We start from the raw sequence: 22916 nt of genomic DNA on the forward strand, positions 1-22916 counted from the left end.
ATGTCTTGTTTTGTTGTCTGTCTCCCCCTTCTAGACTGTGAGCCCGCTTTTGGGTAGGGACCGTCTCTATATGTTGCCAACTTGTACTTCCCAAGCACTTAGTACAGTGCTCTGCACACAGTAAGTGCTCAATAAATACGATTGATTGATTGATTGATTGTACATCCCAAGCTCTTAGTACAGTGCTCTGCACACAGTAAGTGCTCAATAAATACGATTGACTGAATGAATGAAACAATCAGAGGAACTTTCAACAGGTAGACTGGCAGATGTGGGAAGAGGATCAGCCCATGAACAACCTGTCGAGCAATTCTTTCCATTTGTGAAATACGATTTAAGAAAGGCCCCCGAGGACCCATCATTTTCTTGGTCCTATGGATTTTAGTATACAGAGGTGTATTATATGGCCACTCTGGGAAGATTGGGAGGCCAAGAGGCAGAGTCAAAATCAGAGACAGGCATGGCAAGCAGCAAACACATCAAGATGGCTGAGAACATAAGCCTTTCCGGCTCAGTATGGGGATAGTTGGGGGTATCTTTCAGTCACTCCCACCCTCATGAATAGGCTCGCTCCATCATAAGCCTCATATTTGAACATGAAAGGTACTAGGTATATGAACACTCTTTTTCTCTCCTCACTGGTCTGTGAATGATTGTTTGTTTCCTGGTTCCTACCATGATTTATCTTGGGAGAGAGTTAGCCAAGCTTTGGCAGCCCATTACTTTGATTGCTGGTTGCATTTCAACAAGCTAACTAGATATATAATACTTAAATGCCTGCTCTTCCTCCTCCTCTTTCTCCTTCTCCCTTCCTCTTCCTTGCCCTCATCTTTCTCCTCCTCTTCCTGCCCTTCTTCATCCCCCTTTCCTTTCTTACCTTCTTTCTTGCTCTCCTCCTTCTCCTCTTCCATCTCCTCCTTTTCCTTCTCCTCTTCTCCTCCTCGATCTCCTCCTCCGCCTCCTTATTCTCTTTCCCCTCTAATCTTTTTCTCCCTCACGTATCTCCTCCTCCTCCTCCTTTTCCCCCCTCCTCCTCCTTCTCTTCCTCCTCTTTCTCCTCATTGTCCCTCATCTACAGTTATTCTATCATGAACAGGTGGCCATTGATGTCCCAGAACCCACCTTTCCTCCTCCCTCACCCACCGTGGCTGTCACAATTCTGTGTCCATCTAGCCCAAGTCCTGCTCCAATACCTCATCTAGAGACTGCTCAGACTGAACCGTGGGACCTGTTTTACAGAAACCATTGCCCTGAGTTAACAGACAAGTGGGTTTTTAGCGCGTTCTTTCTTTCCTGCTGTCTTTCAGAATCACCACGACGGCAGCGTGCATGATGGATCTGCGAAGGTATCCATTGGACGAACAGAACTGCACTCTGGAAATTGAAAGCTGTGTGTACAATGCCCGCATGATTTTTCACCTGCTTTTCACTTTCTGAACAGCTGTCCTTGCCCTTCTCAAGAGTTTGTAGGACTCATTTCCAATTATTTTTCTGAGGCAAAGGCCTTTTGTAACATTCCCTGGCTTCATGAACTTAGGCTGAGAGGCAGTATTAAACAGTTTTGCATTCCTTTTGGATTAAGTTCAGCCTGGGTGCATTTCCCAGTGGAAAGAGTCCAGGCCTGTGAATCAGGAAACCTGAGTTCTAATCCCGACTCTGTCACTTGCCTGCTGTGAGACTTTGGATATTTCACTTAACTTCTTGGTGCCTCAGTTTCCTCATCTGTAAAATGACTCTCTCACCCCCTAATATCATGAGCCCCATGTGGGTCAGGGACTGTGTCCAATCTTTTTATAATGTATCTACCCCAGGGCTTCACAGAGTGCTTGGCAAATAGTAAATGGAGAAGCAGCTTGACCTAGTGGAAAGAATATGAGCTTGGGAGTCAAAAGATGTGGGTTCTAATCCCAGCTCTCCCAATTGCTTGCTGTGTGACCTTGGACAAGTCACATAATTTCTCTGTGCCTCAGTTTCCTCAACTGTAAAATGGGGACCTGTTCTCCATCCTACTTAGACTATGAGCCCCACGTGGGACAGGGACTTAATTAACCCCAGAGTTTAGAACAGTGACACATAGCACTTAATAAATACCATAAAAAAACCCACAAATATTGTTATTTTTATAGCATTTTATTAAGTGCTTACTATGTGCAAAGCACTGTTCTAAGCTGCTGGAGAGGTTACAAGGTGATCAGATTGTCCCATGTGGGGCTCAAAGCCTTAATCCCCATTTTACAGATGAGGTAACTGAGGCACAGAGAAGTTAAGTGACTTGCACAAGGTCACACAGCTGACAATTGGCAGAGCCAGGATTTGAACACATGACCTCTGACTCCAAAGCCCGTGCTCTTTCCACTGAGCCGCACTGCTTCTCTCATCACCAGTTATTATTATTATTTCTATCCAGGGCAGCTGTCTTCCAATTCCTGAGAATTCCCATACAAAAGGCACTGCAATGGTTGAATTTGGGTCCTGATTTGTCAGAAACTCTTACCTCCCATCCCCTGACTGGTTTTTTGACATTTTGAGGAGTGTGGGAATCCCTTCCTTTAGGGAGAATTCAAAGGTATCAAGTAGTCTCCTGATATGTTCTGAACCCCCTGGCTGGGCAAACATTAACATGGCATTACTAGTGTTGGTTTTCTAAGATGTTTACACTCTTGCTTTAGCTTTCTCTCATGATGCAATCTGTTGGATGCCTCCTACAAGCACTGCTCCTAAAGCTCCTTTCACCTGTCCATGCTGGTATACTTCATTACTTCTCCCAACATGAAGCCATCGAGGGGTTTCCCCTTTAGGAAGCCTATAGGGTTCAACAATCACTTCCAATCCCTCCTATTCACTCTGGATTGTAGGGCAGAAACTGGCAATCTGTGGGATGGGATTTTCCCAGAATTTCTTGAGATTCAGGTGGAATCAATCAGTCAATCAATGGTATTTATTGAACGCTTACTGGGTGCATAGCACTGTACTAAAAGTTTGGGAAAGCACTATATAATTGGGTTGGAAGACCCAAGACTTTGAGTGGAAGTGTCTGTTCCAGATTTTTGCACATTTGCTGGTGACTCTTCCCTGAGGCAACATAGCCTATGGGGAAAAAACGTGGGACACAGAGCCAGGATTCACTGGTTCAAGTTCCAGCTCTGCTACTGACCTACTGTTTGACTTTGGGCAATCTATTAATCTTCCTGGCTCTAAGTTTTCTCAAAGGGGATCAAATAGATTGTGAGATCAGTCTGCATCTGATCTCATAGCCTTAAACCTCTTCCAGGGCTTAGCGTGTAGTAAGTACTTAATAAATGCTGTCAGTGTTAGGATTCTTAATTTATGTGATTGCTGCTCTTATGAAGCCTGTTTCTACCTCCATGATGCTGCCAATCCTTTGCAACTCATGCATGCTCCTGATATAGCCACACAAACCTCTGTCAGTTGGGTGACTTTTGGAGTGAAAAAGCAGCAGATTGGGAAAATGACCTCACTGCTATTCATTTAACTGAGGTCAACCCCAACCTCCAATTTGCCAGGGGATCACCGGTCTCTCCCTTCCTAGCAAGAAAGGCCGATGGATTCTCTCTGTTTCCCATTTCCTTTGCTCCCAGACGGCTACACCACAGATGACATCGAATTTTATTGGCGAGGAGGGGACAATGCAGTCACAGGTGTTGAACGGATCGAGCTCCCCCAGTTCTCCATCGTGGAATACAGATTGGTGTCAAGGAATGTCGTCTTTGCCACAGGCAAGTTGTCCCTCAGCCCCAACCCTGCTTCAGAGTTGGTGATTTCCCTGGACAGGTGCTGTCCTAAGCCTAAATCAGTCAGTCTCTATCGGGCTAGGCCCTGAGTCAGGGAGAGTGATCTTTCCATCCAGCAATGAAAGTCCTGCAATGGAACAGGGTTGGTGAGCCCATGTCCATAATAATAATAATAATAATAATAATAATAATGGCATTTATTAAGCACTTACTATGTGCAAAGCACTGTTCTAAGTGCTGGGGAGGTTACAAGGTGATCAGGTTGTCCCAAGGGGGGCTCACAGTCTTAATCCCCATTTTACAGATGAGGTAACTGAGGCCCAGAGAAGTGAAGTGACTTGCCCAAAGTCACACAGGTGATAGTTGGCAGAGCCGGGATTTGAACCTTTGACCTCTGACTCCACAGCCCATGCCCGTGTCCTTGCCATGGAGGCAGATTTGATGTTATTAAGGTGCAGAGGTCAAGGCTAAAGATTTCAGGGCAGAGGTCAGGGATAATGACTCCTCCTGGGAATGAATTAATTTCATGAATATAGTAAGTCACACTCAATCAATCTATCAATCATTAATAGTATTTATCAAGCACTGACTGTATGCAGAGCACTGTACTAAGCACTTGGGAGAGTACAATGCCACAGAGTTCATTCATTCAAACATTTTTATTGAGCACTTACTGTGTGCAGAGCACTGTACTAAGTGCTTGAGAAGTCAAAATCGGCAACATATGGAGACGGACCCAACCCAACAGTGGGCTCACAGTTTAGAATGGGGAGATGGACAAAAAAACAACACAAGTAGATAGTAGATACCATCAAAATAGATAAACAGAGTTATAGATATATACACAAGAAGAGTGAGTGAAGTGCTTAGGATGGGTTGTAGTAGGAAATCAGTGAAGTAAAATAGGTGGGGCTGAGCTGATTGTTTCAAAGCCGATGGTAAGGAGTTTCTGTTTAATGCAGAAGTGGATGGGCAGCCATTGGATGTTCTTGAGGCATGGAGAGATGTGACTTAAATATTTATTTTGAGAAGAATGATCCAGGCAGCAGAGTGAAGTATAGACCATAGCGAGGAGAAACAGGATGCAGAGAGACTAATGGAGAATCATGGTGGGATATAATGTAATAATAATAATAATGATATTTGTTAAGCGCTTACTATGTGCAAAGCACTGTTCTAAACGCTGGGGGGTACAAGGTGATCAGGTTGTCCCACGCGGGGCTCTCAGTCTTAATCCCCATTTTACAGATAAGGTAACTGAGGCACAGAGAAATTAAGTGACTTGCCCAAAGTCACACAGCTGACAAGTGGCGGAGCCGGGATTAGAACCCATGTGCTTGGATCAGTGTAGTAGCAGTTTGGATAATGAAGGAAGGGTGGAATTTAATGATGTGGAGAATTTGCTGACAGATTAAGCATGTGATTTAATAAGAGAGATGAGTCAAAAATCGTCATCATCATCATCATCATCAATCGTATTTATTGAGCGCTTACTATGTGCAGAGCACTGTACTAAGCACTTGGGAAGTACAAATTGGCAACATATAGAGACAGTCCCTACCCAACAGTGGGCTCACAGTCTAAAAGGGGGAGACAGAGAACAAAACCAAACATACTAACAAAATAAAATAAATAGAATAGATATGTACAAGTAAAATAAATAAATAAATAGAGTAATAAATATGTACAAACATATATACATATATACAGGTGCTGTGGGGAAGGGAAGGAGGCAAGATGGGGGGATGGAGAGGGGGACGAGGGGGAGAGGAAGTAAGGGGCTCAGTCTGGGAAGGCCTCCTGGAGGAGGTGAGCTCTCAGCAGGGCCTTGAAGGGAGGAAGAGAGCTAGCTTGGCGGATGGGCAGAGGGAGGGCATTCCAGGCCCAAGGGATGACGTCGGCCGGGGGTCGATGGCGGGACAGGCGAGAACGAGGTACGGTGAGGAGATTAGCGGCGGAGGAGCGGAGGGTGCGGGCTGGGCTGTAGAAGGAGAGAAGGGAGGTGAGGTAAGAGGGGGCGAGGTGATGGAGAGCCTTGAAGCCCAGGGTGAGGAGTTTCTGCCTGATGCGCAGATTGATTGGTAGCCACTGGAGATTTTTGAGGAGGGGAGTAATGATAATGCCAAGCTTATGGGCTTGTGAGCTAGATGGGAAAGACAGAGGGAAGACTGCAAGGCTGCAGAGAAGAAGATAGGTTAGGGCTGGGTAGGCAGATTTGGGAATCATCTGCATAGAGATGGTAATTGAAGCCATGGAGCAAATGCATTTTCTAAGGACCAGGTGAAGATAGAAAATGGAAAGGGATCCAGAACTGAGCCATGAGGGACTTCTACAGTAAGAGGGTAGGAGATACAGGGGGAACCTGTGAAAGAGACTAAGAAGAAATGGCCAGAGGGATAGGAGGACAGCCAGGAGAAGATGGTGTTGATAAAGCTGAGATTAGATAATGTTTTCAGGAGAAAGCAGTGGTCCTCAGTGTTGAAGGCAGCAGAGAGGTTGAGGAGGATTAGGATGGAGTAGAGGCCATTAGATTTGGCAAGAAGGAGGTCATTGGTGACCTCAGAGAAGGCAGTTTCCTTGGAGTGAAGGCGGCAGAAATCAGGTTTGAAAGGGTCAAGGAGACCTGTGTGCTTACTTTGCACACAGTAAGCGCTTAATAAATATGATCAATTGAATGAATGAGAACTGGGGGTGACGAAGTTTTATTGAGTGCATACTCTGGGCAGAGCGCTGTCCTAAGCACTTAGGAAAGTACAGTTAATAGACAAAATCTGTGCCTTCAAGGCACTTACAATATAGAGAACAAGAGACACAAAAATAAATACAGGTAGTGGAGAGACATCCCTCTCAGGTTGCAACTGGAGAGTTTCCAGTACTCTGCCATTCTCGACTACGGGAGGGAGAGTCAAGCAGAGGTATATCCATTCCATTCCTAGCTTGGGCAGTGGCTAGAGAGTGGAAGGCAATCTGCTACAAGGCAAAACTCACTCATGCTGGGCAGCAGTGGTATGAGAGAGAGTCGCGGGGGGGAGACACAAGTTTACTGCGCAGAAGGAGGCAATGGTAAACCTCTTCTGGATTTTTACCAAGAAAACTCTATGACTACACTACCAGAATGATTGTAGATGGAGGTGGGGCACTCTGGGAGAGATGAGCCCAAGGTGTTGCTATGGGTCAGAGAGGGCTGACAGCATAAATCAAGACAAGTGGGGAAACAATTGAGTTTAAAGATATGCACATAAGTGCTATGAGGGAGGAGCTGGGGTGCCTCCCTTTGTGTTTAATGGGTAAGGACCCAAGGGCATAGGTGACTCAGTGGGGAGGGAAATAGGATGAGCAGATGAGTAATTAGAAATTGTTTCCTGGAGGAGATGTGGTTTTAGTAAGACTTTGGAGTCTGTTGGTCTGTTAGATGTGAGAAGAGAGGGAGTTTCAGGCAGGAGAGAGGGTGTAAGTAAGGGGTCTCTGGTAAGCAAAACCCCAGAAAAAGTTCATTTTAGCTTACCAATTGTCACCCCGACTCCTGAGTTTCAGGCAGGAGAGAGGGATTGATCAAAGAGTTGATAGTGAGACTCCAGAACAAGTTATATTAATGCCTGTTTACTTGTTTACATGTGTAGGAGCAGTGTGGCTCAGTGGAAAGAGCACGGGCTTTGGAATCAGAGATCATGGGTTTGAATCCCGGCTCCACCACGTGTCTGCTGTGTGACCTTAGGCAAGTCACTTAACTTCTCTGTGCCTCAGTTATCTCATCTGTAAAATGGGGATTAAGACTGTGAGCCCCACATGGGACAACCTGATCACCTTGTTCCCCCCCCCCCCCCGGTGCTTAGAACAGTGCTTTGCATATAGTAAGCGCTTAACAAATGCCATCATTATTATTATATGTATCCGTATATGCCCTTTATATGTACCTATAATTCTATTTATTTATATTGATTCTATTGATGCCTGTTTCCATGAGAAGTGAAGTGATTTGCTCAAGCTCTCACACCAGACAAATGGTGGAGCCTGGATTAAAACTCAAGTCCTTTGACTCCCAGGTTATCGGGTCCTATTTTGGTCAATACTTCCTCTATTTGGAGCAACCTACAGGCTTTCCCATATTTCAAAAATGTAGTGTTCCCTCTCCAAACTTTCTACTACAACAAGATAGTGAAAGTAGACCCTCTAACTTTAATGGCCATTTCTGCACAACAAACACGATTAGTAATAATTGTGGTGTTTGTTAAGCACTTACTATGTGCCAGGAACTATACTAAGCACAGGTTCAAGATAATTAGGTTGGACGTGGTCCCTGTCCCACATGAGGCTCAGAGTTTAAAGAGGGAGGGATAAGAGGCATTTAATCCTTACTTTATAGATGAGGAAACCGAGGTACTGAACAAAATGTATTGAATGATTAGCCTGCTACTGTCACAATGGATGAAACTAATGAAACTGGCATAAGACTGAACTCCGTGTCTTCCCTCCCAAACCCTGCCCTCTCCCTGACTTTCCCATCACTGTTGACGGCACTACCATCCTTCCCATCTCACAAGCCCACAACCTTGGTGTCATCCTCGACTCCGCTCTCTCATTCACCCCTCACATCCAAGCCATCACCAAAACCTGCCGGTCTCAGCTCCGCAACATTGCCAAGATCCGCCCTTTCCTCTCCATCCAAACCGCTACCCTGCTCCTTCAAGCTCTCATCCTATCACGTCTGGATTACTGCATCAGCCTTCTCTCTGATCTCTCATCCTCGTGTCTCTCCCCACTTCAATCCATACTTCATGCTGCTGCCCAGATTGTCTTTGTGCAGAAATGCTCTGGGCATGTTACTCCCCTCCTCAAAAATCTCCAGTGGCTTCCAATCAATCTGTGCATCAGACAGAAACTCCTCACCCTCGGCTTCAAGGCTCTCCATCACCTCGCCCCCTCCTACCTCACCTCCCTTCTCTCCTTCTACAGCCCAGACCACACCCTCCGCTCCTCTGCTGCTAATCTCCTCACCGTGCTTTGTTCTCGCCTGTCCCGCTGTCGACCCCCGGCCCACGTCATCCCCCTGTCATCATCAATCGTGTTTATTGAGCGCTTACTGTGTGCAGAGCACTGTACTAAGCGCTTGGGAAGTCCCCCTGTCCTGGAATGTCCTCCCTCTGCCCATCTGCCAAGCTAGCTCTCTTCCTCCCTTCAAGGCCCTATTGAGAGCTCACCTCCTCCAGGAGGCCTTCCTAGACTGAGCCTCCTCCTTCCTCTCCCCCTCGTCCCCCTCTCCATCCCCCCGTCTTACCTCCTTCCCTTCCCCACAGCACCTGTATATATGTATATATGTTTGTACATATTTATTGCTCTATTTATTTATTTTACTTGTACATATCTGTTGTATTTATTTTATTTTGTTAATATGTTTGGTTTTGTTCTGTCTCCCCCTTCTAGACTGTGAGCCCACTGTTGGGTAAGGACTGTCTCTATATGTTGCCAACTTGTACTTCCCAAGCGCTTAGTGCAGTGCTCTGCACACAGTAAGCGCTCAATTAATATGATTGATTGATTGATAAGATCTTTTCATCAGCCAATGATTTCCACATAGTGTGAATCTCTTTGACTCTTCCTGGGAAATTTCTTTTCAGTGTCTCACTTGGCTCATTAGAAAATAGATGGAAATGATGTGGGAGATGATGAATCCTGCTTAGAACTGGGAGCATGAAGTCTCAGACCAAGAGACAGGATGGTTTCTGTCCCCCTTCTTCCCTTCCCCCTCCAGTATTAGGGCTGGAGGGGCCTGTCAAGTACTTGTTGCCAATGCAAATGACAGGCTCCTGCCCCGAGCAATGACAACTCTTCCTCAAAGACCATCAGTGAATCTTTCCCTGAGTTCAAAAGCATTTTGGTCTCCAAACACAACTGGCAAAAATGTCTTATGGGCAAAATGAATCATCTTATTCTAAAAATCCCTCCCCTACCTTCAGTACATAGTTCACCGGCAGAATCCGGTAATGAAAATGAACTATGAGAAATGAAGCAGTTCAGTTTGCTAAGTGGTTTGTAAGAGCCTCTTACCTATAGCAACATCCTTTTGCCTGGAAATTGATTTGGGATGGCGCCTAAGGTGTCTCTTCATTGAGGGCTGGGTTCACAGCCCAAAGGATGGTTTGTGAGTGGGTCAGATGAAAGCTGGAAGGATGAGGTAGTGGGAATAGCCTTTGTTTCACAGTGGGGTCCTGCAGCCATCCCAGACAAAGCCAGGACCACAGATACAGCTCATTGGCCAAACAGCAGTGGCAAAGTAGCAGAGGGCATTGGCTCATCCCATAGTTCAATCTATCATTAAAGCAGAGCTCTCCTCATAACTTGAGTAGCCATTACTGTCCATTAGACAGACAATCCATCCTTAAAGGATTTCCCACTGAAGGCCGTAATGTGGTAGGAGGGAGCGGGGAGGGGAGGAGAGGGCAGAGATCAGGACTCCTGGGCTGGTGGCTCTTTCCAAAAGAATGTTTTCAACTCTATGTACAAAGGATAGAATAACTGAACAAGACAGAATGCACTTAAATCTCAGAGCCTCATCACCTGGATCTAGGACTAAGTTGTTGGTCAGAGGTTTACTGTACTGATTTGATAAATCAACCATTTCTTAAGGAAGCAGAGCAGATAACAGTGGCCCCAAAGTCTCCTCCAAGGGAAAGTCCTTGATGATATGAAAAAGTGAAAATGCAGAAGAATTTCCCTTTATGTAGAAATGAATAAATGGGATCAGATGAAGTACTGCTCCAAGAAAGGGATGCAGGAAATGGGATGAGGAGGCCAAGATCTCCAAATGAGGTGAGGAGGATTCTTGAAACCCCTTAACCCCTCAAAGGAAGGCAAAGAAAATTACATGAATCCTACTTTAAGAATATCAGCCAAAATAAGAAACCAAATAGCCTAGTGGAATGAGCACAGGCCTATGATTCAGATGACCTGGGTTCTAATCCTAGCTCTGCCACTTACTTGCTGTGTGGCCTTGGGCAAGTCACTTAAATTCTCCATGCCTCAATTCCCTCATCTGCAAAATGGGTTTTCAATCCCTGTTCTCCTTCCTACTAAGACTGTGAGGCCCATGTAGGATATGATGATCTTGTGTATACCCCAGTGCTTAGTACAATGCTTGGCGCATAATAAGCACTTAACAAATTCCACAATTGTTATTATAAACATGTCATTTTGTATGGCAGTAGTGTACCAGGGCTGAAATCCAATTCATCCTCTCAGATGTCCTGGGGCAGATAATAATAATAATAATAATAATAATAATAACAGTAATGTAATAATGATAATTGTCTCTGTGAAACATTTACTACATAATAATAATAATAATAATGATGGCATTTATTAAGTGCTTACTATGTGCAAAGTACTGTTCTAAGTGCTGGGGAGGTTACAAGGTGATCAGGTTGTCCAACGGGGGGCTCACAGTCTTAATCCCCATTTTACAGATGAGGTAACTGAGGCACAGAGAAGTTAAGTGACTTGCCCAAAGTCACACAGCTGACAGTTGGTGGAGCTGGGACTTGAACCCATGACCTCTGACTCCAAAGCCCGTGCTCTTTCCTCTGAGCCATGCTGTTTCTTCATGCCAAGCACTGTGCTATGTAAGCCCTGGGGTAGATACAATATAGTCAGATCAGATGCAGTCACTGTCCCACATGGAAGCCACAGTAGAAGGGATGGGGAGATTATGTTTTTAATTCTCATTTTACAGATGAGAAAACTGAAGCACTGAGAAGCTAAGAGACTTGCTTGAGGTCACACAGAAGGAAAGTGCTGGAACTGGTATTGGAATCCAGTCTCCTGAAATGCAGTCAGGGTAGAGGGATATTGAATTCCCCAAGTCTAAATCTGAGATCAGAAAGGGCCCAGAATTGAAGGTTAGAGTGGAGAATTTCTGCATCAAACCAAATTTTGCAAGTTGTCTCATGTCAGTGCAGCTTGCAGTTTTAGAGTGAGGAATATTCTGTAAAAACCTGAATAATAGTTTTGAAAAATCAGCAAGCCCACAGTTTTGTTTTCATAGGCCCCTTTCTCATTTAATCAGGCCAGCTTGTTCTCTTCCTGGGCTCTTTTCTTCTCCTTCCACCTCACTCATCACCAGGAACAGTCACGGTTTGTCCCTGGCCCAGGTTTTTGATGGAAACGGAACAAAGGAGAGAGCAAGGAGAGGTGTATATTCTTCAGTTCCTTTTAGGCCGTCTGCTCAACTTCCATTAAATCCACTTTCCATAACTTCCCTGCTGTTCTCAAATATATCAACTTCCAGAGGAAGAGCGGGCATATGGATAGGTTATTGATGGGACAGAAGCCACAAAAGACCTGAAGGTTTTCCACTAGCCTCCTTTTGACCATATCAATCAATCAATCAATCGTATTTATTGAGCGCTTACTGTGTGCAGAGCACTGTACTAAGCGCTTGGGAAGTACAAGTTGGCAACATATAGAGACAGTCCCTACCCAACAGTGGAACCATATCTAATGGGCTCCACTCTGCCTAATCTTCCTTGAGTTTCTGGCTCCTGAATATATTTTCCAGCACACCTTTTTCTTAGGGTGGTCACCTCTCTGACCACCCTATCTTCTCAGTCTACTTAGTTCATCCTCCTTGCTCTCACCCTTTAGCTGTGTGTGTCCCACAAGGTTCTATTCTTTCTTCCTCTTCCAATTCTCTCCTTGACCCCCTCCAATCTAGCTTCTATCCCCTTCATTCCACAGGAACCGTCCTCTCAAAGGTTGCCAATGATCTCCTTTTTCCCAAATCCAGCAGCCTCTACTCCATCATAATCCTCCTCAACCTCTCAGCTGTCTTTGACACTTTCCACCATCCCCTTCTCATGAAAAGATTGGCTTCACTGACTGTCATCTCCTGCTTCTCTTATCTCTCTGGCCATTCATTCTCAGTCAGTCTCCTTCATGGGCTCCTCCTCTGCCTCCCATCCCCCAACTGTTGAGGTTCAGTTCCAGGTTCCTTTCTATTCTCCTCTCCCTTGGAGAACTCATTCGCTCCCACTGCTTCAACCATCACCACTATGCAATTAATACCCAAATCTACCTCTCCAGTTCTGATTCTAGACTGTGAGCCCACTGTTGGGTAGGGACTGTCTCTATATGTTGCCAGCTTGTACTACCCAAGCACTTAGTACAGTGCTCTGCACACAGTAAGTGCTCAATAAATACAATTGATTGATTGATTGATCTCTCTCCCTCTCTCCAGTCTCGCATCCCCTCCTGCATTCAAGACATCTCTCTTTGGATGTTCTCCCATGACCTCAAACAAAACAGAGCTCCTTAACTTCCCACCCAAACCCTGTCCTCCCCTGACTTTCCCATCATCCTTCTTGTCTCACAAGCCCGTAACCTTGGCATTATCCTTGACTCCTCTCTGTCATTCAACCTACATATTCAATCTGTCAGCAAATCCTATAGGTCCCAACTTCACAACATCGCTAAAATCCACCCTTTCCTCTCCATACAAAATACTACCATGTTTATACAGTCCCTCATCCTATCTTGCCTGCATCAGCCTCCTTACTGACCTCCCAACCTCCTGTTTCTCCCCACTCCAGTCCATATTTCAACCTGCTGTCTGAACCATTTTTCTACAGAAGCGTTCAGGGCATATCACTATCCTCAAGAAACTCCAGTGGTTGCCCATCCACCCTTACATCAAACAAAAACTCCTCACCATTGGCTTTAAAGCACTCCACCATCTTGCCCCCTCCTACATCACTTTTCTTTTCTCCTTCTACAACCCTACCTGCACATTTAGTTCCTCCAGTGCTAACCTTCTCAATGTGCCTCTATCTAGCCTGTCTCGCCACTGACCCTTAGTGCACTTCCTGCCTCTGGTCCCAATCGTCCTCCCTCCTCAAATCTGCCAGACAATGACTATCCCCCCTTCAAAGTCTTATTGAAGTCACATCTCCTCCAAGAGGCCTTCCCAGACTAAGCCCCACTTTTCCTCACCTCCCACTCCCTTCTGTGTTGCCCTGACTTGTTTCCTTTGCTCTTCCCCCCTTCCAGGCCCACAACACTTATGTACATATCTGCAGTTTATTTGTACTGATGTCTACCCATCTCGCCCCACCTCTATATTGTAAGCTCATTGTTAGCAGGGAATGTCACTGTTTATTGTTGTATTGTACTTTCCCAAGCTCTTAGTACAGTACTCTGCACAGAGTAAGGGCTCAATAAATACCATTGGATGAATGAATGAATCTGCCTCCAAATCTGGCTATTTTTTCTCCACAGTATTTTGTGAGTATCCAGTCATTCCTATGGCTATCGGCCCAGGCCAAATCCACATCACCTCCTACCTTGTTTCCCTACTTATGACCTATCCCTTCTTCAGACATTCAGGACACATCACTACTCTCTTCCAAATCCTCCAATGGTTATCCATCTTTTTTCCTTACCAAACAGAAAAGTATGACCACTGGATTCAAGATTGTCTCCCAGCTGTCTCCTAACTTCTCTGCTCTTTTCCCACTCCACCCCAGGTTACACTTTTCATGCCTCCCAAGGTAATCTCCTAGCTAAACTTCACAACTTTCCAATCTCTAAACCTCACATATCTTCTTACCCAGGATACAATTTATTCTCCTCAAATCTGCCCGGTCACATTCCTCTCCACCCTCAAATCCCTTCTAAAAGCTATGTTCTCCAGGAAGTCTTCCCCAGCTAATCATCAACTGCCAGGTTATGTCATCCTGTTCATCACCATAGCATTTACGTATATACCTATTTATTTAGTGCATGAATGCATAAATTTATTCATTTTGCCTACTTTATTTATTTATTCATTTATAAATTTATAAATGATAAATTTATAATTTATAAATTTATAATTTATTTATTCATTTTTGCCTCAGAGAAACAGCATGGCTCAGTGCAAAGAGCATGGGACTTTGGAGTCAGAGGTCATGGGTTCGAATCCTGGCTCCACCACATGTCTGCTGTGTGACCTTGGGCAAGTCACTTAACTTCTCTGAGCCTCAGTTCCCTCATCTGTAAAATGGGGATTAACACTGTGAGCCCCCCGTGGGACAACCTGATCACCTTGTATCCCCCCCAGCTCTTAGAACAGTGCTTTGCACATAGTAAGCGCTTAACAAATACCGTCATTATTATTATTATTGCTTTTGTTACTAATTGCATCCAACTAGAGAAGCAGCATAGCTCAGTGGAAAGAGCACGGGCTTGGGAGTCAGAGGTCATGGATTCAAATCCTGGCTCCCCCACTTGACAGCTGTGTAACCTTGGGCAATTCACTTAAGTTCTCTGGGCCTCAGTTCCCTCATCTGTAAAATGGGGATGAAGACTGTGAGCCCCTCATGGGACAGCCTTGATCACTTTGTATCCCCCCCCCCCCCCAGTGCTTCGAACAGTGGTTGGCACATAGTAAGGGCTTAACATATACCACCATTATTATTATTATTATTATTATTATCCATGTTTTTCCTCTCATTTTCACTGTGTGTAATAATAATAATAATGATGACAATTATTAAGCGCTTACTATGTGCAAAGCACTGTTCTAAGCTCTGGGGAGGTTACAAGGGTGATTAGGTTGTCCCACAGGGGGATCACAGTCTTAATCCCCATTTTACAGATGAGGTAACTGAGGCCCAGAGAAGGTAAGTGACTTGCCCAAAGTCACACAGCTGACAATTGGTGGAGCCGGGATTCGAGCCCATGAACTCTGCCTCCAAAGCCCATGCTCTTTCCACTGAGCCACAATGCTTCCCATCATGTGTAAGTGATCTGTAAATGCCTACCTCCCCATAAAGCCCAATCTCACAATTTTCATTCCTCTCAATTTAAGCTACTCACTGTTTTTCACTGCCATCTCTCTTACTGCCAACCTCTTGTTCATGTCTTCCCTTGCTGCAACTCCCTGTTCCGTGATGCTTTCCCCATTTTCAAAATCCTTCTGAAATTCATTCATTCATTCATCCAATTGTATTTATTGAGTGCTTACTCTGTGCACAAAGCACTGTACTAGGTGCTTGGAAGAGTACACTATAACAATAATGAAGCAACAATAAACAGACACATTCCCTGCCCACAACTATCTTAGAGTCTGGGGATGGTGGGCGGGAGAGAGACATCAGTACAAATAAATAAATGACAGGTATGTACTTAAATGCTCTGGAGCTGGGAGGGGGTAAGAACAAAAGGAGTGAGTCAGGATGATGCAGAAGGGAGTGGGAAAAGAGAAAAGGGGGGCTTATTCTGGGAAGGCCTCTTGGAGGAGGTATGCCTTCAATAAGGATTTGAAGCAGGGGAGAGTAATTGTCTGTCAGATCTGAGGAGGGAGGGTTTTCCAGGCCAGAGGCAAGATGTGGGCTAGGGGTCGATGGTGAGATTGTTGAAACTGAGGCACAGTGAGAAGGTTAGAATTAAAGGAGTGAAGTGTGGAGCATGGCTTGTATAAGGAGAGTAGTGAGGTGAGGTAAGAGGGAGCAAGGTGGTGGAGTGTTTTAAAGCCAATGGTGAGGAGTTGTTGTCTGATTCAGGGGTGGATGGGCAACCACTGGAGTTCTTTAAGGGTCAGGGTGATGTGTTCTGAATGTTTTTTCAGAAGCAGCATGGCTCAGTGGAAAGAGCACAGGTTTGGGAATCAGAGGTCATGGGTTTTAATCCTGACTCTGCCACTTGTCAGCTGTATGACTTTGGGCAAGTCAGTTACCTTCTCTGTGCCTCAACTACCTCATCTGTAAAATGGGGATTAGGACTGTAAGCCCCATGTGGGACAACCTCATTACCTTGTTTCTACCCCAGTGCATAGAACAGTGCTTGGCACATAGTAGGTCCTTAACAAATACTAACATTATTATTATTAAAAATGATCCAGACTGCAGAGTGAAGTATGGACTGAAGTGGAGAGAGACAGGAAGCTGGGAGTTCAGCAGGGAGACTAGATAGGATGAGCGATCATATTAACGTGCTAACAGTTTGAATGGAGAGGAAAGAGTGAATTTTAGCGATGTTGTGAAGGTGGGACTGACAGGATTTAGCAATGGATTGAATATGTGGTTTGAATGAGAGAGAGGAGTCAAGTATAATGCCGAGGTTACAGGTTTGTGAGACAGGAAGCATGGTGATGTCATCTACAGTAATGGGAAAGTCAGAGGAAGGATAGGGTTTGGGTGGGAAGATAGGAGTTTTGCTTTGGACATGAAATCATATCTCCTCTAGGAGACCTGCCCCACTTGATTTCTAATCTCCCCATCTTATATCCCCCAAATGTCTGTTCACCACTTCTGTGCCACCTGAGCACTCATATCCTCCCATAATACTTTTAAATTTATTTTACACGCTGCTAGTGAAGCACTCACTAATACTGTTGTATGCTCCCAACAATTTAGTACAGTGCTATAATAATGATGGCATTTGTTAGGCTCCATGTGCCAAGCACTGTTCTAAGCACTGGAATAAGTGCTCAATAAATACCAGAATTGATGGGAATCCTCCTTCAGTTCTGGATTTCACAGGCTGATTCCAATTCCATTAGGATCTTCTTTTCAGGCACGTAAGCAGCAGTTTATCAATCATCCAGCAGCTATAGGTAGCATTTAGGAAAATTCCAGGCACTGGGTTAATACTACTGATAGAATGTCGAGCAAGATAGCCAGTGAATTCAAAAGGCAGCTTTTCCTCCATGAGGAGTTGATAATCCAAGTAGCAATAAAAAACTGAAGATGTGAGCAAAATTGAAGACTGTGTTACAGATTAACTTAAGGAAACCAAGGCAAAACTATTCCTTCTAGAAAAGCCCCTTAGAGCAAGCCCAGCGTGGGACAGGAAATGTTTCTGATCCGCTTCTGGTGCTTAGCACAGTGCTTGGTATAGAGTAAGTGCTTAAAAATACCACAGTTATCATTAATAATAGCATTAATGTAATGGTTCAGAGCAGGGAACACTTCTTGTAAGAAGTGGGTTTGAGTTGGGGCTTTGAAAGCCAAAAAGGATGTGTTAGAGCAGAGGATGGGGGAGGCCATTCTAAAGGGAGGAATGGGGTGAAAAATGATATGGGGAGAGGAGGGCCTAATGCTGGGAACAATGGTGAGAATTCCTTGGGGTGCCCAGGGAAGCAGCTTGGACTAGTGGAAAGAGCACAAGACTGAGATTCCAAAGACCTGGGTTCTAATCCTGCCTCTGCCACTTGCCTGCTTGGGCAGGTCACGGCTCTGTGCCTGAGTTTCCTCAACTGTAAAATGAGGATAGAGCATCTCTTCTACCTCTCACTTAGACTGTAGACCTCATGTGAGATAAGGAACACACACTGAGAATCAGCAGCAGAAGTCGATGAGCAGGGGGGTTCCAGCTAATGGGATTTCATCTAGAGGGATTCCTCCTTAGATGGTAAGCTCTTATGGACAGGGAACATGTCTACTGACTCCATTATATGGTACTCTCCTATGCACTCAATATAATGCTGTGCACGCAATAAGTGGTCAATAAATACAACTGATTGATTCATTAATGAAAAACCATGGAACCATATTCCATATGAAAAACCATATTCCATGGAAACAGAGGCAAACACCATGGTTGGGCAGTGTCTTTTCACCAGTTTAATGTTCACTGTTGGCTTCATCCAGGTGCCTACCCTCGACTCTCCCTGAGCTTTAAACTGAAGAGAAACATTGGCTACTTCATTCTTCAGACCTACATGCCCTCCATCCTCATCACTATTTTGTCCTGGGTGTCCTTCTGGATCAATTATGATGCTTCTGCAGCAAGAGTGGCCCTTGGTAAGTATGAAAATTTGGCGATACAATACCTTTCCAGTTTGAGAAATTTCAGACCAACCAAGGCATCACACTCCAATTGAACATGAAATTAGAAAACCCAATTGTCTTGATGTGGCAATTTAATGGGAATGTTTATATTGACAAGGGCATAAGAAGGTATGTGCCCCCTAATATTAGTCTAAAAATGCTCCATTTACCCTCCCCACCAATTCAGAATACTAGATATTAAGATCGATTTATTAAACCCTACAAGCAATAAGATTTGTAAAACTATTGAAAATCAAGGCTCTGAGCAAATTGACCCTGACATCTTAGAATGAACAGTTTGTGATTTTCTTATATGCTAGAGATACCTTTAAATATTTTTTCCTGTGTTATCATTATTGGAAAACGCCAATAATTAGCCCCCAAAGGGCATGTTAAAATTCTCCCAACCATCTTTCCCCAATGAAGGGATAAGTGCTCTCCTAATTTTGGCAATATTAATCCTGACAAAAATCTCATTTACCTTAGAAAACTAATACTAAAGAATGAGTCTCAATTTTATTAGACTCATAGCTGCAACCTTTCACTAATGACACTGTTGAAATGGAAAAATACTGACCAATTAAAAGAATGATGAGGTAGATGTAAATATGCTTTTTGCATCTCATTTGGAGAAATCCTCATCCAAAGGAGAAACATAATGAACTTCTGCTATCAATCAATCAATCAATCAATCAGTCAGTGGTATTTATTGAGTGCCTACTGTGTGCAAAGCAATGTACAAAGCCCTGGGAGAGTCTAAAATAATAGTTGGTAGACACAGTCCATGCCCACAAGGAGCTTACATCACTGCAAGATGCCAAAACAGGTGAAGAAGAATTTGTGATCTCTCCACTATCAGCTAAAATCTTGAGGTTAAGCAGTTTTCCATCCATTTCCAAGAAATTGGAAGAATTTATAAACGTTCCTGATGGAGACCCTAATATGAGAAAGGAGTTTAAAGGTGCACAGAAGTGTTCAGAAGAAATTAATCTTCAACAGTGGTTAAAAAGAAATGGAGATGGATTTTTAACACAAATTGGATAAATTGTTCACTGAGTCGAAAAACCATTACCACAGTCAGCAGTCACTTCTCCTTCTGCAGCCTCCTGTAGAGATTCATAATCCTATTATAATTCCTCACGTTTTCATGCCTTGAATCACCTTAATAAAGATTATTAGCTTAGAGGCACTCATCATTACAGTAGAAAACACATAAAGGAATGTTGTATTACTTTTCAAGAAGTTTTAAAATGGATGCTAATTTATGATGTGGGGAAAACTGATCCTTGCCACGATGCCACCGCATTTTCACTGAGCAGAATTCGATTTTGAGGACAATGCCTTGAACATAATAATGGAATAAAGTAGGTGGTCAGATTGCTGTGGTGTGCTCTAATGTATTCAAAGGAGTTTTCTCCTTTTCTTATTTCCTGGCAGACAAAATGCATTCATAAAGAGTTAGAAGAGGAGGAAATGCAAAGATACTACTGGGGATAACAAGAGGATGGAAAGATGAATAAATGAATGCATGAGTAGAGTGCATAGATCGATCTGTGTTTATGCACTCAAGGTGGCTATTGGCATGGCATAGCCTGGAGTGGTAGTTTTCTCCAGGGAATACTTCCTGGAGATTGTGGATTTTCAGGAGAAACTGTGAGATGGGGAATTGTAGGTGAAGAGAGCGGGAGACATGAGATGGAGAGAGGGAGCTTGTGGAAAAGACTTAAAGCCACTGGCCAGGAATTTCTGCTTGATATGGAGGGAGAAGGATAATCACTGAAGATTTTTGAGGGATGGAAAGAACATACAATGAATGCCATTTTAGAAAGAGGACTCAAGAAGCAGAAAGTAATCTAAAATGAAGAGGCAAGAAGTTGGAGATGGACATTTTAATTTTATTTCATGGCATATGTATCAAGCATTGTTCTAAGTGCTGGGGCAGAAACAAATTAATCAAATCGAGCAAGTGCCTCTCTCACATGGGGCTCACAGCCCAAGTAGAAGGGAGAACAGTTATTAAATCCCCATTTTACAGATGAGGAAACTGAGACACAGAGAAGCGAAGTGACTTTCTCAAAGTCACAGCAGGCAATTGACAAAATCTGGATTAGAACCCATGTCCTCTCCCCGGACCTCTGCTTTTTCCACTAAGCCATGGAAAGATTGATGTGGTAGTTTTATCAGGAAATGATGAAAATTTAAATTGAGGTTGCAGGGAATTTGAGGTGTATTACTACAGATTTTCTAGGATATGCTATTCCATAGCAGAATCGGTGTAATCATCATCAATCGTATTTATTGAGCGCTTACTATGTGCAGAGCACTGTACTATATCTACCCTCTAATTCCCTGATGATTAGCATTCTGTTTTTAGGTCTGGTGCTACCTTTCCTTCTGCTATCACCTTCATGCTTTTTCTCTTCCCACCCACTCCTTGCTTCCCTCCCTTACATCTCTCCCACCTCCCTTTTGGTTTTCTTTTGTCACCTTTCATGATTTTTCTACTTCATTTTCCTCTTCCTTCAATGTTCCTCTGATTTCTCTCCTCTTTTTGACCCTTTCTACCCATGTTTGGCCTTTATAATATTTTTTTAAAGAAAGCTTTCAAGTTCCAAGATTTGGGAATGTAGGATCTAGGATCTCCTTTTTTGAAGTAATCTAATGGATATGAATTGGATGTTCTACCTCTGTAAGCAGGAGAACTGCCAGTAGTCGATAGGCTGTATTATTATTGTTATTATTATTATTACATTTGTTAAGCACTTACTATGTGTCAGAGCACTATTCTATGTACTTGGTTAGCTACAAAGAATGACAGTTTTAACAGAGTCTCTGTCCTACATGGGGCTCACAGGCTAAAGGAGAAGAGGTATTGAATCACCATTTTACAACTGAGGTAACTGAGGCACAGACAAGTTAATTGTCATTATTAATTATTATTAATGATAATTAACTTTGTTGTTATTGTAATTATATTATAATATAATAATAATATTATTATTATGGTATTTGTTAAGTGCTCACTATGTGCCCGGCACTGTTCCAAGTGCTGGGATAGATACAAGATAATTGGGCTGGATACAGTCCCTGTCCCACATAAGGCTCAAGGTCTTGATCCTCATTTTACAGATGAGGGAACTGAGGCACAGAGAAGCTTAGTGACTTGCGCAAGGTCACACAGCAGACAAGTGGTGGAGCCTGGATTAGAAGCCATGACCATCTGACTCTCAGGCCCATGCTGTATCCACTACGCCATGCTGACGATTGGCTTGCCCCTGTTCACACATCAATGAATTGGCCGAGCTGGGATTTGAATCCAGATCCTTTCACTCCCAGGCCAGTGTTCTTTCCACTAGGCAATACTGCTTCCATGCTGCTGGATAATATACCACACATATGGTGGACAGTTGGATGGGAGGAAGAAACGAGAAGACTTGGATCCTCTTTTTCCTCCTAATTAATTCCATTATCTTCCCTATCCTTCCTCCTCTTTCTATCTTTTTCTAATTTTCTCTCTCATCTACCCCTGCCTCACCCCCTGCTGCTGCCACCCTGTTGGATGGCTCCTGTCCCATCGTTTGGCCGCTGCTTCCAAGAATCCTCTCTCCTGTGGGTGGAGTTGTCTCTTGTCCTGCAGTTGCAACTCCAGACACCTCTTGTACCCACAGCACTAAGTACCCTCCCCCTTGGTGCTCTCTCCACTGAAGTCTGTGTTCTGAGCGGCCAACAGTCCTCCACCATCTCTGTGGGACGGCCACTAGGACACTCTCTGCTGCTTGTTTGCCAGTACTCCTACTCCATGTGGCAAAACTGGCTTGTGGTCCCTATTATCCTGGCCATTTTGACTTCCTGGCAAGTCACCAAGGTGGGGGGATAAAGCAACACTTTAGCCTCTGAGGATTGATCAATCAATCAATCAATGCTTACTGTGTGCAGACCATTGTATTAAGCACTTTTTAGTATGGTATTTATTAAGCCCTTATTGTGTCAGGTACTGTTCTAAGAGCTGATGTAGACCCAAGTTAATAATAATAATAATAATAATAATAATAATAATAATAATGGCATTTGTAAAGTGCTTACTATGTGCAAAGCACTTGGATACAGTCCCTGTCCCACATGGGACTCACAGTCTAGGTAAGAGGGAGAAACAGATATTGAATTCCTATTTTGCAGTTAAGGAAACTGAAGCACAGAGATGTTTAGTGTCTTGCCCAAGGTCACACAGCAGGTATATAGCAGAGCGGAATTAGAACCCAGGTCCTCTGGCTCCCTGGCCCATGCTTGATCCCTAGGCCATGCTGCTTCACTTGGGAAAGTACAATACAATAATAATAATGATGGTATTTGTTCAGCACTTACT

General features: G+C 43.9%; 1 protein-coding gene and 1 non-coding gene across 3 annotated transcripts in view; both read left to right on the top strand.

The window, feature by feature from the left end:
* GABRB3 (gamma-aminobutyric acid type A receptor subunit beta3) overlaps positions 1–22916 on the top strand; it is a 153953-nt gene that overhangs the window by 116956 nt on the left and 14081 nt on the right. For both annotated transcript variants that reach the window (XM_038760259.1, XM_038760261.1), the window contains exons 5-7: positions 1308–1390; positions 3600–3737; positions 18374–18526. In XM_038760259.1, the coding sequence (XP_038616187.1) occupies positions 1308–1390; positions 3600–3737; positions 18374–18526 (374 nt within the window). The remainder of the gene's footprint in view (positions 1–1307; positions 1391–3599; positions 3738–18373; positions 18527–22916) is intronic.
* LOC119940529 lies at positions 6594–6730 on the top strand. Its single transcript, XR_005455002.1, has one exon. It is a non-coding gene; the product is annotated as a small nucleolar RNA SNORA7 (small nucleolar RNA).

This window comes from Tachyglossus aculeatus, chromosome 18 (genome assembly GCF_015852505.1).
Source record: "Tachyglossus aculeatus isolate mTacAcu1 chromosome 18, mTacAcu1.pri, whole genome shotgun sequence".
NCBI classification, from domain to species: domain Eukaryota; kingdom Metazoa; phylum Chordata; class Mammalia; order Monotremata; family Tachyglossidae; genus Tachyglossus; species Tachyglossus aculeatus.